General features: G+C 40.2%; 1 protein-coding gene across 3 annotated transcripts in view; it reads right to left on the bottom strand.

The window, feature by feature from the left end:
* Nucleotides 1–2,330: 2,330 nt before the first annotated feature.
* Nucleotides 2,331–16,578, bottom strand: part of ERICH1 (glutamate rich 1) — an 85,371-nt gene continuing 71,123 nt past the window's right edge. For 2 of the 3 annotated variants that reach the window (XM_015859339.2, XM_015859340.2), the window contains 2 exons: nucleotides 5,353–5,433; nucleotides 2,331–3,549 (listed from right to left, as the gene is read on the bottom strand). In XM_015859339.2, the coding sequence (XP_015714825.1) occupies nucleotides 3,386–3,549; nucleotides 5,353–5,433 (245 nt within the window). In that variant the 3' untranslated portion in view covers nucleotides 2,331–3,385. The remainder of the gene's footprint in view (nucleotides 3,550–5,352; nucleotides 5,434–16,578) is intronic. The other variant, XR_001554412.1, reaches the window with a different exon arrangement.

Below are 16,578 nucleotides of genomic sequence, written 5' to 3'. Positions count from 1 at the left end.
TGGCGTCTCTGGAAATGCACAGCCTGCAGCTCCACAAAGCCAGAGATTAGCTTTATAGATAGAAACGCTTCAGAGTGGGAACTTTGATGCAGAAACACAATTTCCAGAAGATCTGTGAAAAGACATCAGAGACGTTGCATGCATTTTATACTCTTCTCAGTAGAGCGTAACCTTGAGTAGCTGTCCTGGGCTGCGGGTCCTGGTGTGAAGAAGACAGAAATTCTGCTTTGGACAACTGAGTATCCATGTGTGAAAGTTTTTCATAAAACATACAATTTCAAGAGACTTTAATGGACTTTATTAGCACAAAAGGTCAAGCTTGAATCATCTGCATCAGCAATGCCATTTCTCTCATAAACCCTTCCAGTCTACGCTACGTCTACTTGAAAAGAATACCAGAGATGTTTGATTTTCTGATACTTTCATTTCACCTGACTTCGGGAGGTGGACACACAAACCCAGCAGTTACAAAATCCCCTAGGACTCCTTCTCAAGGAACAAAGTAATTAGCTCAATGTATCAAGACATAATTCAAAGTAGAGGGGCTACTGCTGAGAGAAATGGATTAGTTTAGTTAAAACTTTTGGCATCAGGAGATATTAACAGATATCTGTCCAATTTTTGAGGTAAAACTAGTAAAGTACCTTTTATGAAATTACTTATAAAGTGTATTTATGAAGAAGGTCTAATATTTACTTGCTTAAACAGTACTTCTGTTACAATATTTTTACAAGCTAGCAAAAGTAAAAACTATTTCCTGGAGCATAATCTCACAAACATAACAACTTATGTGCCAAAGGAAATCCACTGCTGGTGTTTCTTAAAAGCTTCACAAAACTGGGTAAGCAGCATCATCCTCCCCAAGCTCACCAGGCTCCCAACTTTCATCAGCCTTCAGTCGCTGAGGACTTGCCAATGGTTTTTGAAGTAAAATGCATATAAACAAAAGTACAAATATGTTTAAAATGTAAATGCTTTTTGGGGTAGATAAAGGAAGAGATTAAATACCACAGTTTGGCAAAGGATAGAAGGATGCCCCTTGAACGCCCCATTGACTTCAATATAATGTAAACATATGTGTGAAGTTTGGTATGCTCAGATCTGGAAGGACTAAGTTTGCTGCCAGGTTTGGGAGCTGCAATATGGAGCAGTGTCCTGCCCAGCTTTTAGGAGCTGTGCCTCATATGAGAATCCATAGGCTGTAATCGGGTGCCTGTAAGAGTGGCAGACTAAGGTATGGTCCAAGAACAGAATGTGGTATACTGGGAAAGGAGGAGTTCTTAGTGAATATGCAAATAGAAGGAAAACAGCTTTAGTTTGTCAAAGTTCTGAGTTTAGACCCCTTCCTGTAGATGCACAGCTCTGATATTCGTATCTTGAGCCTCCTGTAGGACCAGGAATCCACAGGACCGTGCCAGTTCTGCAAAGAAAAACATCTCAAGAAGAAAGTATCACTGGATGGAGTCTGAGTTTTTCACCTAAAGATGATTTTTAGTCCAGATCTAAATCACCATCATCAAGCATAAGCACATTCATTTTATAACTAATTCCTGTAACAACTTCCTGCGTGTTCCTGAGGCATCTGAATCCCACACCTCTTCTGACTTCTCCATGGTCCAATTCACCTATTGCCAGGGATATTCTTCTGTCTGTCATTTTCATCGGTCTCAAAATCTCCCAAACTATTCAAAGCAGTTCTCATGGTAAAAGAAATACGTGGTCCTCATCAGTTCCATTTTCATGACACAGTAAAATGAGAATGTGTCTCTGGTCAAGTTATCAACTCTTTTATTTTGGTCTAGTATAACCACAGTAGAATTTTCAGAAAATATATTTAAAGATTGCATCATGTTATTTTATACTTAGCTTTTACCTAACAGAACAGTTCATAGTGCTCAGAGATATGATTTAGCAGAGGGTTGTTAGGGTACTATGGTTAGGCTGCAGTTGGACTTTATCTTTGAGGTCTTTTCCAACCTGAGTTATTCTATGATTCTATATTAGCATAGTAAAGGAACTGATTAAATATAAATAGAAGGCTATAGAAGATGGAGACATTTTGTGTCCCAGTAAATTGTAGAAAATTATCCATTTTCTAATCTTCTTCACTGTAACCACAGTGGCAGGAGAAAGACAGACAGACATCTCTTGGAGGCGGTGATAATAGGAAACAGGAGCCAGAACAATTCTGAAGAGGACAGGTAAGAACTTCAACCTGATTCCATTTGTGGTTTAATGTTGCACTGAACAATCTGAAGACTTCAGAACATTCAGCTGTGAAGGATGCCCCTTAGTGGCTGAATATAAATACTGTTGACAGAAGAAACAAATTTAATCACTGAAAAAATACATTCGCATTTATTAAGTGAGAACAAAGGATTTCAAACAGCAACATATGCATGGAAGAGTCTACAAAGCCATATTTACACGGAGCATTGGAAACAGTTGGAAAAATGCTAACTGACAGTAACAGAACATTCCTGAATAAGCTATTATATTGAGTAATAAGAACAAGAAAACGGGAAAAGGAAGGAAGGTTAATCTCTATTTTAAACAGCATGTATATTTTGAGATGAGGGGTTTCTGCAGAGGAATACAATCAGATGTTGAACTCCAAAATAAAACTCAACCCAAACTTTTTACTGATCCTTTCTAGAGTAGAGGGTTTCTGTACAGGACTACAAAGTCATCCGGACTGCTGTCATGGTTCCTTTCCAGCAGTGTACTGATGGCAGAGCCTTCAGCTGTCTCTGCTGTCGCACAAAGAAATCAGCATGTGCTACAACACACACAGATTTCTATACAAAAGGCTTTTAAAAAGTTGAAGATCCAATACTAATGACTACAGTACATGAATCCTGTAACTTACATCGATGTGTATTTCTAGTTCGATATAAAAGTACAAACAGCCTGTGAAAGATTCCCTTCATCTGGTCTGACTCTTATCATGAGGAATGTATTGTTTCCGACTTTCCATTTCAAAACCAGTCTTTGTACTGCAAAAGCTGGATCAAGCAGATACTATATAAGCACGGCACCCTCATCCACCTGTTTACATCTACTCCGATTTAAACATATTATATACATTTGGATGTCTCTTTATGTACACGCTGGATAAGAAACAAAACCACAGAGCCACGGAACTGCAAAGATTTCGGAGGGACCTCATGAGACCACCGAGATGCACTGTATTTACAAGTGCTTGGAAATCTGATTCCCATTAATCACGATCCTTTCTTCTTCCCTGAAGAAGTCTTCAGCCTTTCATCTTTTTAACTCTGCGTGTAGAAGCTGAGGCTGTAACGTGTCTCATTACCTCCACGCCAGCAATGGAGACAGAAAAGCTACTCGTCAGCATTACTGACACAAGCATTTACTTCTCAGGTCACATCCCAGCACAGCTTAAAGGGTCACGGAAAGTCTCTTCTGTTGAGCCAGCTGGTGTGTGCTGTAGCTGGAGAGACTGATCCCAAACACGCCCAGGAGCAAGGCTGCCCGTTGCAGCATTATGTCCGATGAGTTGATGACTATTTTTCCTGCAGCTTGAGTCTATAGGGAAAACAGGGCAAGTTATTGTGCTGATTCTACTGATTTCAACAGAAAGGTTCCTACTTCAATCATGTTCCCTAGAATGTTAGATATAAATACAGGAAAGTAAAGCTAAGGGATCAGTAACATCTTTCATTAGCTCCATAGGTAGCACTGGACCAAACAGACAAGCTTTAACACAAACTCCTCATCTATAAAGCACCAGGAAATGCCAATCAAAGTAAAGACAAAAAAAGTTCACTATTTACCAATTCTCGGAATAACAATAAGAAATTAACTGCCCAATGGAAGTATAGGATACACCAACCAAGAAGATGAAATATAATTGCATGGATTCTCTATAAAACAAAACAATTTCTTACACATATTGACACTGTGAATTAAAACATTCTGTGCATCTTTCTAGTTGTGGCATTTCTTACACAAAGCCTTCATTCTTTAAGCTTCCCTTTGCACTCAGCAGATGGAAACCACTGATGACACCACTGAAATGATTCACATTTCAAGGAACCTAAGATTCACTTCCAGATTCTGTGATGTTTTCTGTGTGAGATTAAATAACCAGAGTTCAGTGCTCAACTGTGCTTAACAGTGTGGCTACTTTAGCAAGGGCATAAGTACAAACAAAAGGAATTCCAGATAACACCGCTGTGTAAGTTGGTATCAAAAGATACATAGAGAGGAGTGAAAGCTGATTGCTAGGACTGAAACACCGTATCTTCAGCTCAGCTATATCATCTCCCAACCACTACAGACACGATTTTGAATACAGATAACATTGCTCAACAGCTGTGAGACTACCCCACAAAAGGATACAAACACTGTAAATATGTGGCGTACAGTAAGGAATACACCCAACTTTATAATATCTTTTCTATGAGTATTTTAATTATTTAGTTGATTTCAAGTGTTTTCTGTCTTATTTTTTCTTCATTTAGTAATGAATACTCATGTCCCTCAGCATTTCAGAGGTCACAGAATCACCAATATTGGAAAGATCTCCAAGATTATCCAGCACAACCGTTCACATACCATCGATATTTCCCCACTAAGCCATGTCCCTTAGTACAACATCTAAACATTGCTTGAACATTTCCAGGTATGGAGAGCCCACCACTGCCCTGGGCAGATCAATATTGTTGGAGGTTTCTTTATCATCCTTATGTCCTTATACATAAGGAAGGAATTTTTCACTCTGAGTAGTGAAACAGTGGCACAGGCTGCTCAGAGAAGCCGTGTATACTCTATTATTGGAGGTGTTCAGGGCTAGGTTGGATGGGGTTTTGGGCAATCTGATCTAATGGAAGGTGTCACTGCCCATGGTAGGGAGGGACTGGAACTAAATGGTCTTAAAAATCCATTCCAAGCCAAACCATTTTATGATTCTGTGACCATAATCACAGGAGTTTGTTGAACTGATTTACTGAGAACTTACTACAAGTTCTTCAGAACCCCACCATTCTCACTCCTAATAACGTTTCCCTGCTGCCCCAAACACACTATCAAAAATGACAGAGAAGTAGTTTTAGTTTAAGCACTGCAGAAACACAAACTCCTTCCAAGTACCCTGCACTTGGTATTCCAGCATGATTCCAATTATCAAGAATTACCATAATTCATTTACTTTCCAGCAGAGGCTTAATTAAGACCTCTTTGAGTTTTTATGAATGTTAACCCAATAGAAGCCAGGGTTCCCTTGGGCTGGTCAGGCAATAATTTGAAACAAAATCCACCTGAGCAAGAAACATACTGGTGTTTCAAAAATCTAATTAACAGTAGAAAAAAAGGTTGGAATTTTCATACCTGCAGCAACCTTATATACCCAGGTGTCATTCTCCGCAGAGGGATAACCATTATTTCTAAGTCTTTGTTGAATTTCAGTCCCTGTAATTTTAGAACACAGAAAGCATTACTAAGTCACAAGGATTTTTTACATTGACCTCCAAATGAAACAGAAGATTAAATGGAATATGCTTTACTTAGAGTACTCCAAGAAGCAACATATGCAAACATCTTCCCCTTACCTGGAGCTCTTTTCCCTGTAAGTTCCTTAAATGCCAACATCAAACTCGTATATAAAGCCCAGCTGAGTTGCATAACCTGTCACATGTGATCCGTCTGCAAAGCTTAGGTGCTGGCAGAGGCTGCAAGTGTCTTGCCTGAGGCTAGGTATATCTGCAATATTAGAAAGCTCTCTGGGAATGTCTGAAGCTCATTAAGGAAGCAAAGCAACGGCTGACCTCTTTAAGAACAAAAAGGCCTAAGCCTGTTTTATAGATAGCACTGGACTTAAAAAAAGAGGTCGTTACAGCATTTTGTATCACAGACTGACAATGCAAATAGGATTGGATTGCTTTTATGTGACTTAAGAGTATACGTTTATAGCTATAGGACAACCTGTGTAGGAAGCTTAATTCAGCCACGACCCAAGTTAAAAGGATGTGTTAATAATATAACAGGGCTATTTAGAGGTACATTTAAAAATAAGCTCCTTCTTTTCTGGGCAGTGATCTCCTTTACCTGGTATTATGTATGTATTTGCCTCCCTTTTCAACTGCTGAAGCTTTACCTCTAGAAAATATCTAATCTAATATTTATTTTTACTATAAGTACTAATTTCCCTTTAACTGTGATTCCTTTGCAGTGAGCCTGGACTTGGTTCAGCTCCTTGGGTGGTAAAATCTGATCTACAAAATCAATTTCTCTTTAGTTAAGAAGCTTCCATGGATAGACTGTAATGAGAAAGCTCTTCTTACTCGCCCTCAATATATGCAACCTTGAGTAAGGATAGAAAGGCACAATTCAGCTCCAGTTACAGTCACACTTCTAAATATGCGGGGTAAATCTTCAGCAGATGTCAACCAGCACAGAACCAGTGTGCTCTGTGAGTCCACATCAGCACTCATCAGAAGTGCTTGGCAGAACAGCACTGATTTACACCCCTCCAGGCTCTTTACTTGGCATTCCAAAGCTCTAGGAGTAATGTTCCTGCTGTAAACCAGCAGAAAATAGAAGGTTTCCACTTGAAGAAATATTCTACATTAGGCATTCCGCAGTGATACCAGTTATCAAGAATTATCCTAACTCATTTACTTTTCAGCAGGTGCTTAATTAACATTACAGAAAGGAATGATGCTACTTTATTCTGATGCTCTGGCTTGTGGGTAGATTTCACCTTTTTCTTGCCACTCCACATTTATACCATATGAACTCTGTTAGCATCAGTGAAGTTATATCTTATCTCTGAAAAGCAAAGGTAAGCTGCTCTAGTTCTATGGCATAAATCTAAAAATTAAGCAGGAGGTTGGGAAATTGCTAATCTGGGCCTTTTAATACATGCACTTGAACAGTGCCCCCGTGCTAAATGTTAACTGTTGCATATCTCAGCTGTAGGAAATACTGCATTAATGAAAAATGATCAACATAAAATGGGAGCTCACTGAAGTTCATGGAAAGACTTCTTCCTGATTTGGGTTCACACTATCATAACAGGAGACACCACTGAAACACACTGCATTGGTGAGTGTAAGTCATTGCGTCTGTATAAACAAGTTTGAGATTAAAATCTACACTGGAAAAAGGCAAAGCCTTTTCTTCTTGTTTCTATTTCTTGCAGTATGCCAAATGTTATCCTTTCTGTACAAAAAAAGCACCCAGGACTGCTGCCCAGAGCAGGTTCCTAAAGCCTCAGGGTCTAAATTTGCATGGAAATGCGAAGAACGCAGATTTTTTCCTTTAAATTTCCCATCTTGCTCATATTAAAGCAGTATCACAGTTTCAGTAGAGTTCAAAATGCATTACTAATCATGCTTGTGCCTGTGTGTGTGATTTGTTTTCAGTTCAGAGAATGGCAGTGGAGAGGAGGGCTTCCTGGGGCGCCATGTTCAGACAGGGAGAACCTCCCATCCAGCATCTCTCTGCTAAAAACAAAAGAGAAGCAGGATGCCTTGAATGCCACAGGTCTTTTAAAAGTTATTTCTTGGCTGTGCTCAATGTAATTAAACAGAAGAATGTTTTCTGTAATTGAAGGTGTTACCAAAATCTGTATGACTTTCCCAAGGTCTCTAAAAGAACCACATGCCTGGCTTCTCTGTTGTTTCAGTTCTTTGAACAAACAGAAGTCTGCTTCAGTTCCTTTGGAAGTTCACATCCCAGAAAGGAACCACGATTGCCACATCAGCCAGAAGTTCTGCAGAGCTGCACATCCCCTCCACAGTCATTTCTGGGTCGGGCTGGCGGAACAAGAGAACCACATGCAGCTCTCCTGTTACAAGAGAGATTTGCTTTCTTGGCAAATACATGAGGCTCCTGCTAGCAGAGCAGACTGTTCACCTCACTCATCTACTGGCACCTTTGCTGCTTGACAGACAGTTTTCTAATAGGCAACAAGCAGGCACAAATGCAAATTAAATGCTGACATCCTTCCTTCCCTCTCCATCCTAGAGTTAAAGGTGAAGAATTCTTTGATCCAACCCACCTGTATCTACAATCTTGCGTTCTATTTCCATTAAGAGGAGAAATCAATAATGAAATTAAATGTTTCTTGCTGTAAACCCACACCTTCAAGATGAGCATGTGCTGCTTGCCCAAATGCAATAGGAATCAACCAAGGCGAACAACTTATTTGAACAAACTTGAAGACTGGAAGGAACCTCAAAGGCCAAGTAGTTCCAACCCCCCTAGTGTGGGTAGAGATGACACAGGTTTAACTGGGACCTGCTGAAGCTCCTACTGGTGGTTTTTGCTCATGCTGCTGCTGCTGCTGAGTGCTGTGTGCTGTTGAGTCTGGTGCTGCATCCTCACCTGTCACTACACCCTCTGAAGACAAACTATTAGGGCTCCAGACAATTGCAACAAAAGGGGGTGAAGACATGTGATGGCAGCAGTCACCCCCCACAAGAACCCATCATTGCCATTCTGAAAGTAACTACTTTTCAAAATTCATCATCCTTACATAGGCCTGGATGGAGGAATATGGCTAGAATTCTGAACTCACAGATGGCTTCTACTTCACTTCTATGTATAGGATGGGAGTAAATACAAAATACTGTCTCTGTGTACAAATGAATTACATGAAGAAAACAACTCAATAAAGTTGCCCCTATATGTAACCATATGACTATGTGGGGGCCTTTTTTTTTTTTTTTTTATTTAACCAGGTATTAGATCTGAGAGTACTTCCTCACAAATCATTCTACATGTTGTTTAAAAATTAAGGCTAAGCTCAAAGTAATTTTGCCTTAAACAAATGTAACTAAAAGCACCATCTCTTTGATGGCAACGGGATTTGGCCCCACTAGCTCATTGAAGAAGGTCATGGTCCTGCCCCAAAGTGCTTATAATCCATTTAGAAACAGGTGGGTGCCAACAGATGGAGGAGCACTGTGAAACAAAGAGAATACAGTGCTTGGCATGCGAGGCAATGTTCTCAGCTCACTCACAGTCAGACTGTTTCCAAATTTTTGTGGGTGTTGCAGCAAAGCACGGTGGTAAGGAGGGATCTGAAGGTGGTTAATGAATTTTAAGATGATGAGACAGGAAAGGAACAGGAACAACGTTAGTCATAGTGTTGCATTACACAGTACTATCTTTGTGGAGCACAAAATGAGGGAGCTGCAATGGAATACGTTGCTGGTGGAAGTAGGAAATGCTGTCAATAAGAGTGGAATACTATGTGGATGAACTGAGGCTTATATCAGCAACTGTAAACAGTTCGGTCCTCAAAGTCATCTAAGGTTATGGATAGACAGTAGCAAGAGACTGCTGCTGAGGCTTATGGAGTTACCAATGAAACAGCATAAACTACTCATTTATTTCATGCTGTGAATTGACTAGTTCACTTCCCACAGCTCCAGTGCCAAGTGGTTACTTCTGTATTTGCAGCCTGCCTACCCACACTGCTTTGATGACATCAAAGGACAGAATAATACAAACAGACAGAAATTTACCAGCAAAAATCCCCTATATAATAGCAGAAAATCACACTAATTTCTGCTATGGAGAAAGGAGAACTTCTGCTGCGAAAGAAAATTGTACGTTAGAAATTACTGCAGACTGTACCTGATAGAAATTGCATTAAAAAAAAAACAAAAAACAAACAACAAACAACAAAAAAAGGTGAAGAATTGTCTCAAAGGACTTCTAAGAGACCTTACGAGGATGCCATTGTTGAAACATGGCTGTCACTGGCAGTAGCACAGACATAGCACAAACACATAAACCCTCTGGCATGTGTTTCTGCGCTGGATTCTCTAACTCTGACTCTGATAACTCAGACCTGTATAGCATAGATGGAGGGTGGCATATTACCTGAAGAAATTATACAAGATTACCTTGTTCAGCCTTGCAAAAGGAAGACTGGGAGGCATCCGATGACTTCCTATAAACACAAAGGGAACAAGCACCAGAGATAGTGGAATGATGCTTAGGCCAAAGGGTAATACAGCACTAACATACAAATACAGCCATGAGGAGATTCAGTACAGAAAGAAGGCAGATAAAATAGTTTTAACACGTAATTTGGCTTTTCTTCTGTACCCCAAGAGCCTATGGTATAACTTGGAAAGCTCATGTACTGTAACAAAGCAGGCGCATAAATCTGTAGCAGATACCTGATTCATTATTAGCTGTGTTAAATCACAGACACTGGGGACCATATGACAAAAGCAGATTCTTTGGAACACTGTTACTCCTACTGAAGCGCCTAGCAGTAAAAAGCCAACAGTTTTATGGCAGTGTAAAAGCATTCAGAAAAATTACTCTTAGATTCATAATAATACAAGACGTAGTAACAAAATGACTCATCCTCATTCTTCTTTATATCACACTGAACTTCTACAGCACAGCATTCAATTGAGACAGTCTAGGAAGGGTTACATGCATACTGTAGTTAGCTGCCTTCCTACAAAGTTTTCCTTAGGGCACAAGAACTCTCCAACCCCAGGTGTAGGAAGTAAGGAAAGGAAGGCAAGAGACCAGCATGGCTGAATGGGGATCTGCTGGTCAAACTGGAGAGTAAGAAGAAAATGCACAGGCAGTGGAAGCAGGGACAGGTAAGCTGGGAGGAGTATAGGGATGCTGCTAGGCTGTGTAAAGGTGGAGTCAGGAAGGTCAAGGCCCAGCTGGAACTGAACATGGCCAGTTCTGTATAATGTTTGAGTGAATAAACTTATTGCCTGTTTTTCTGTAGCTAACATGTACAGTAGTACAGAAATATTTACTCATTTTACAACTGAAGATCAAAAGAACTTAGCCAAAATGAAGGAAAAAAAAAATACCAGAAAACCCAAAACCAATAAAATAAACAAAAGGCAGAGAGAAGACTTGGAATCTTGCAGCTCTGAAGTCCTTAACGTAAATTAGCACATATCAAAAAGGTGTTGCAGTGCTCACAGCACTGGTAACTCTGATGTTTGTCTCTACTGTAACCATTCATACAACTCTGCAGAAACTGGGGGTTGGACTGCAACAGAAAACTGAACTAGCAGATAGAGACACAATGATGAAAGAGGGTAGAAGCTTGTCCACATCTGCTGTACAAGTGATATTGCAGCATAAGCACTTCCCTGTTGTGTTTTCTGCTTTAAAACCACTCCTTAAAACCCATGGTGGAATAATGGCTATCTTTTTTAACAAGAGCATTATGGCTTGCTGCTTTTAAATTACCAGAGATGCTGGGCTGTTCTCACTGGACTGGGAACTACATGGGTGTTAAGATTTATCTACATCCATTATTTTGGGAAGGTTCTTATCTGGAATAAGTCAACAAACTTCCAAGGGAAGTCCCAGAGGTCCCAGATAACCCTCGAATGAGAACTGTAATGCACTGTCTTGCAGCAGTCCTACTACTTAGAGCATGTGCAAATACTTCAGCAAGGCAGTGTAATGGAAGCACATACAACGCAATGCTGACAGTTTGTGAACAAGGTGGGTACATTCATATGCTGTAATGCCATTCTTCAACTTCTGTTTCACTGCTGATCTGGCCAGAGAAACTTAAGGCAGACCTATGGATCTATCTGGAAGAGCTCACAAGACATTTCATTACTCAAGAACACAGCTAGGAACAAGGCACTAGGCTCTTTCCTGTGAAGTGCCTGAAACATCCACTTAGAAAAGATGGTGCAAAGAGGGGGGAATAAGGCATGGCCCCTAACTCTGTTCTCCTTCCCAAAGTTCACTAGACTCCATCTACCTCAAGCCACCCACCACATATTGGCTCATGTACCAGGCTAAACAGGTGCTCCTGGCTAGTCAATGCTCAGTGGGTGTTTGTCACTGTGAGAACAATATGAGAAAATTTATTACAATCTGTGATGAGAACTCTTCATGTTGCTTTGTTCTCTCTGCAGCTGATGCAATAGAAAGCTTGACTGACAGATTCCACGGTCTCACAGACCTCCCTCGCTCCATCTGCAGAGGGTCTCAGATTATGAGTGGCTCCATCACATAGTTTTCCAGATCTCTTATGCAGCTTGATAAACAGCAAACAGCTATACTGACCTGCTGGGTTATTACTTATCCAACGCGTGTGTACACAAAGCCTAGAGCCACTGAAATTCGAACCACTTGTAAGAAACTGGACAGATCATTCCTACCAGTTCTATATTGCTGCTGAGACCTTTTCTCATCAGTAAATCTGCACATATGAGCAGATGCATGTGCAGCTACTGAGCAGGGCTCTTTTTCCTCCTCCTCTGCATCCCACACTGACATCCTATTACACATATGTCGAGTTTTAAAGTGAATCACATAAATGATAAATCTTAAGAAATAGCCTTCTGGCATGTAATTCCAGAAGTGCAGGTATCTGGGTGTGTTAGCTGAGGTTTAGAAGGCCATGAGATCATCTGTGATGCCTGCAAATGGAGGCTTGTGAAGAACTATCATATTTTACATATGAGAAAGACCCCTTATAGACACTAAGTCCTGTACTTAGTCCATACTCTGCCATCTGTAACTTGCTTTTCTGTAGCTAGGAACAGTATCTACAGTAAGGATGTTTGGGGTACTAGGACTCTTAAGTGGAAAAGGATTTCGTTTCAAGATAATATGGATGCATTCAAATCATGACCATAATTTTAGTTCTGCTTCTAAAGCACTGATTTACAACAGAAGTACACAACTCCAGCCAACCATTACACTGGTACATCTCTGTTCTTTTCAAACACTATTTTCAGATACCCTAAACGTGTGGGGTTATTGCATTCCATATGGTTTTATAAATTGAGTCATAAATCTGAAAAAGACTGTGTTTTTTTTCATTTTTCTTTGGTTTTCTTCAAACTCAAACTCCAAAGCACCTGACCTACCTGCTAGAACCTGAAGAATATCCTTCTGAAAGGCACGTTCTATCACAGTAACACTGAATCTTGAGCTATTCTAAAATGCAGAAGTTTACAGAAATTTACCATTACTACATAAAGAAATGCATGAGAACATCAGTAAGTTCTAAATCATACATGCCCATTCCACTAGTTTTATGATTTTCTTGCCCTCTTTTTCAAATGTTTTAAGAAAAATTAAAAAATTTTAAAAAGACATTTTGTTACTTAGATAAACTACACTATATTTCATATGCAGCTCAAGACAATTCCTTACTCAGTGTGACCTAGGCAAGCAAAACGGTTGGACACACACAGACCCATGTATCTAAACTATTTGTCTAGCATTTTCCTTAGTGGCCTGATAGGAATGTCCTTTACATTTGGTAATAATGGATATCCAGATCTGTATCACTCATATAGTTTCTAATTTGGAAAATGTAAATACTTTGATTCATTCTGGTAGATATAAAAGCCTGGATGCTGTATATTTCCATGCTGCATATTTCCAATGCAACAGAATAATGAATTAGTCTACATAAAATATTAAAAGGCTGTAAATTGTCCTGTAAAACTTAAAACTGCATTATAGTAAGATAAAAATTACTGTAGCGTTCCAGGAGTGACAGAAAATGCTTCAAAGTTGTAATTACATGGATTTAGTGGAAACTTTCTGAGTTGAATTTATGTTCTCACACACTTCCACTTGTTTTGTTTCCTTGTAATTGTCTTCACATTGCCAATTACATACAGTTTCCATCCATGACTATCTGTATTCCTATTTAAATGCACTAATCCCTTAATAGGACTTCTATTATTTCTGGAATGGCATTGTGCCTGCACAATCGTGACTACTTAGCATGATCAGCAATCTATTTGCAGGTATAATCCTGAGTAAAGGTACATTCCTTGTGGTATGAACTCTCTAGATGAACACTGGAAGATTCTTTCATCAGCATCAGTAGAGTGTAAAACAACCTGTGCAGGAGGTAAAGCATGAAAAATTCATTAATCAAAGGAGTAGCATTTCTATAATGTTTATTTTTTTCACTATGCAGACTTTATTCCGATTAAGTGTTGTGGCTGTCTGTCTGTAAGGCCAAACAGAAATGATTAAAAGAGAATCTAAATTACCTAGAGGTGGAAAGCAAAACAAGAGGGGAACAGCAGTGAACGCCTGCATTTAAACACGACGCAATGGACTTAGGACTGACTGCTCTCTTCAGAGACTGTATCTCCCATGACACGATGCTAAGGATCACTAGGACCGGAAAGCATTCACCTAACAGCTCTAAACTAACTAAAGGATGAAATAACATAACTGTGAAACCTCTGGGAATTGCGTCAGTATCAGAGGCCTTCATGGTGCTAACATGGATCATTTTAACAAAGGGATCCAGAGGTGGTCTGAGGAACTATGGGCACAGCATGCCAACGGGTCCAGGGAAGGGTCTTTCCCTTTTGTGGTCCTATCTGGAACTAGGAATTGGACATGATGACCTTTGTGGGTCCCTTCCAACTTGTGATTCCATGGTTCTGAGACCAGTACACCTGATGTCTTTGTTCAGCAAATCAGCAGTAACCAATGCAAGGAAAAGAATGAGCAGACACATGCAAAAATATACTGGGCAACAGTCCATAAAACTTCTGCAAAGGGAAGATATATTTCACAAGCCTTTATAATAAGGGGTTAAGCTGTGCACTAAGCTGGATTTTTTTTAAATTGAAACAAAGAAACAAACAAAAAAAACAAGTTGTAAAAGGAGGTCACGTGGGCTAAGAGGATCCTCATTTGTATGAATAAGCAATTAAAAGACACAAAAGCAAAAGCAGGAATGCAAGAGTCCCACCAGAAGGAAATCACCAATGCAATCCTATGGGACTTTGTGCCAAGATCTGTGCAGCTCAGCAAAGTCCCAAATGACCCGAAAAAAGGTGATGAATAATGGGAGAACCAAGACTGCTGATTCCACTATGTATATTACAGTGACTACAACTGAAAGCTGACTGTGCAGAGCTGCAGAAGCACAGCTTGACCATGAACAACTTGTGACAAAATGGTAGACAAAATTCTATGTAAGGCATAACAAAGCTGTGCACGCAGTTACATGGGCTAATTAAGAACATTAGGAAATGAAATAGCGTTTCTATGAAAATGTCAGCTCAGTAAGAGGTCAAGAAAGCAACCAAATCATTTGAATAGGACTGCAGAACAAATATGGAACCTGTTCGAACATAAATGGTGAATCTGTGTTTTTAATAACATGCACCAACCAGTACATCAAGCTGTTCAGGACTCTACCCAACACCTCCAGGGCTGGGGCATCCACAGCTTCCCTGGGCAACGTAAGCCAATGCCACACCATCCTCTAAGAGTTGCTCTGAGATATCCCCTCTTCTAGTTTAAAAACATTCCTCCTTGTCCTGTCACTATCAGACTGTAAAAAGTCAGCCTCTCTCCTGCTTGTAAGCTCTGCTCAGGTACTGGAAAGCTGCAATAAGATCTCCCAAGAGTCTTCCCTTCTCCAAGCTAAACAAGAGCAGTTCCCTCAACTTTTCATCAGAGAAGTGCTCCAACCCTCTGATCATCTTTGTGGTCCTCCAAGAGCTCTTCATATTTCTTGTATGACATGCTTGTATTCTTCCCAAGCCACTCATTCCTGCTTCCACTGCCCGTACTTTTCCTTCTTTTCCCTCAATTGCTCAGCCATGCCAGTTTCCTGCCTCTTCTGCTTGATTTCTTATGCTGGGGGATGGAGAGCTCTTGTGCTCTCAGAAAGGTATCCTTAAAGATCTGCCAGCTCTGTTCCATTCTGACATCCCCAAGGACAACCTCCCTGGGGATCTCATGCAATAATTCCTTATACAGCTGGAATTTCACTCTCCTGAAGTTCAGAGTCCTGACTCTGCTTTTTGCCAGGCCCATATTCTTCAAGACCATGAACTCAATCAGAGTATGGTCACTGCAACCTTGGCTTCCTCCAGTCTTAACCTCTTTAACAATCTGCTCCACACTCATGAGCACTGGGTCCAGTAAGACTTCACCTCTGCTTGGTCTGACCAATACCAGGACCAGGAAGTTGAATCCTCAACTTTTATACAAAAGTCCTTTGATAGAAGAAACTACTTTTTACACTGGCCTATAAGAAGTGTTCTATTTATACTGCTTTGTAGAATCCTTCTGTGCTTGGTTTCCTACAGTTTGAAGAATGGATCTTGGATCTTAGTGTCCTGTGTTTTTGTGAGCATTAAAAGCTCAGTGGAAGCTTACTTACTCACAGTGTAGTATTGGGGGAAAAAAAAGTATCACCATAAAAAAGCAATGCAAGCAAGAAAGGATGCATTAATTTCAGATAGACAGCTGTAAAATTGCTTAGTAGAGACAGTTAGAACTTTTAGTTTGTATTTCTTTCCAATTGCAATACAGAGTTGAATGACTATGGACTGACAGCCATCTGTCTTGTGGGTGCCTGGAGGAAGCTTCTACACCAAAGCAACACTGACAGTTATACAGTAATATCGTGCTGCACAACGCTCTTGAACTGAGTTGGCATGCTGTTATCTCCGCCGTGTGAGGGCACTGCACAGAACAGAATGCTCAGCTGCAATGACTCTTGCTTACTCACAAATACACACTGCCAGACTGGGAATGAAAGTAAATATTCCTGCAGGGCATAATGGACAGCAATGCAAGCACATTATTCCA

The sequence above is a fragment of the Coturnix japonica genome, chromosome 3 (assembly GCF_001577835.2).
Source record: "Coturnix japonica isolate 7356 chromosome 3, Coturnix japonica 2.1, whole genome shotgun sequence".
NCBI classification, from domain to species: Eukaryota; Metazoa; Chordata; class Aves; order Galliformes; family Phasianidae; genus Coturnix; species Coturnix japonica.
Note: the sequence above shows the minus strand (reverse complement) of the source record. Positions and strands in the feature narration are given on the sequence as shown.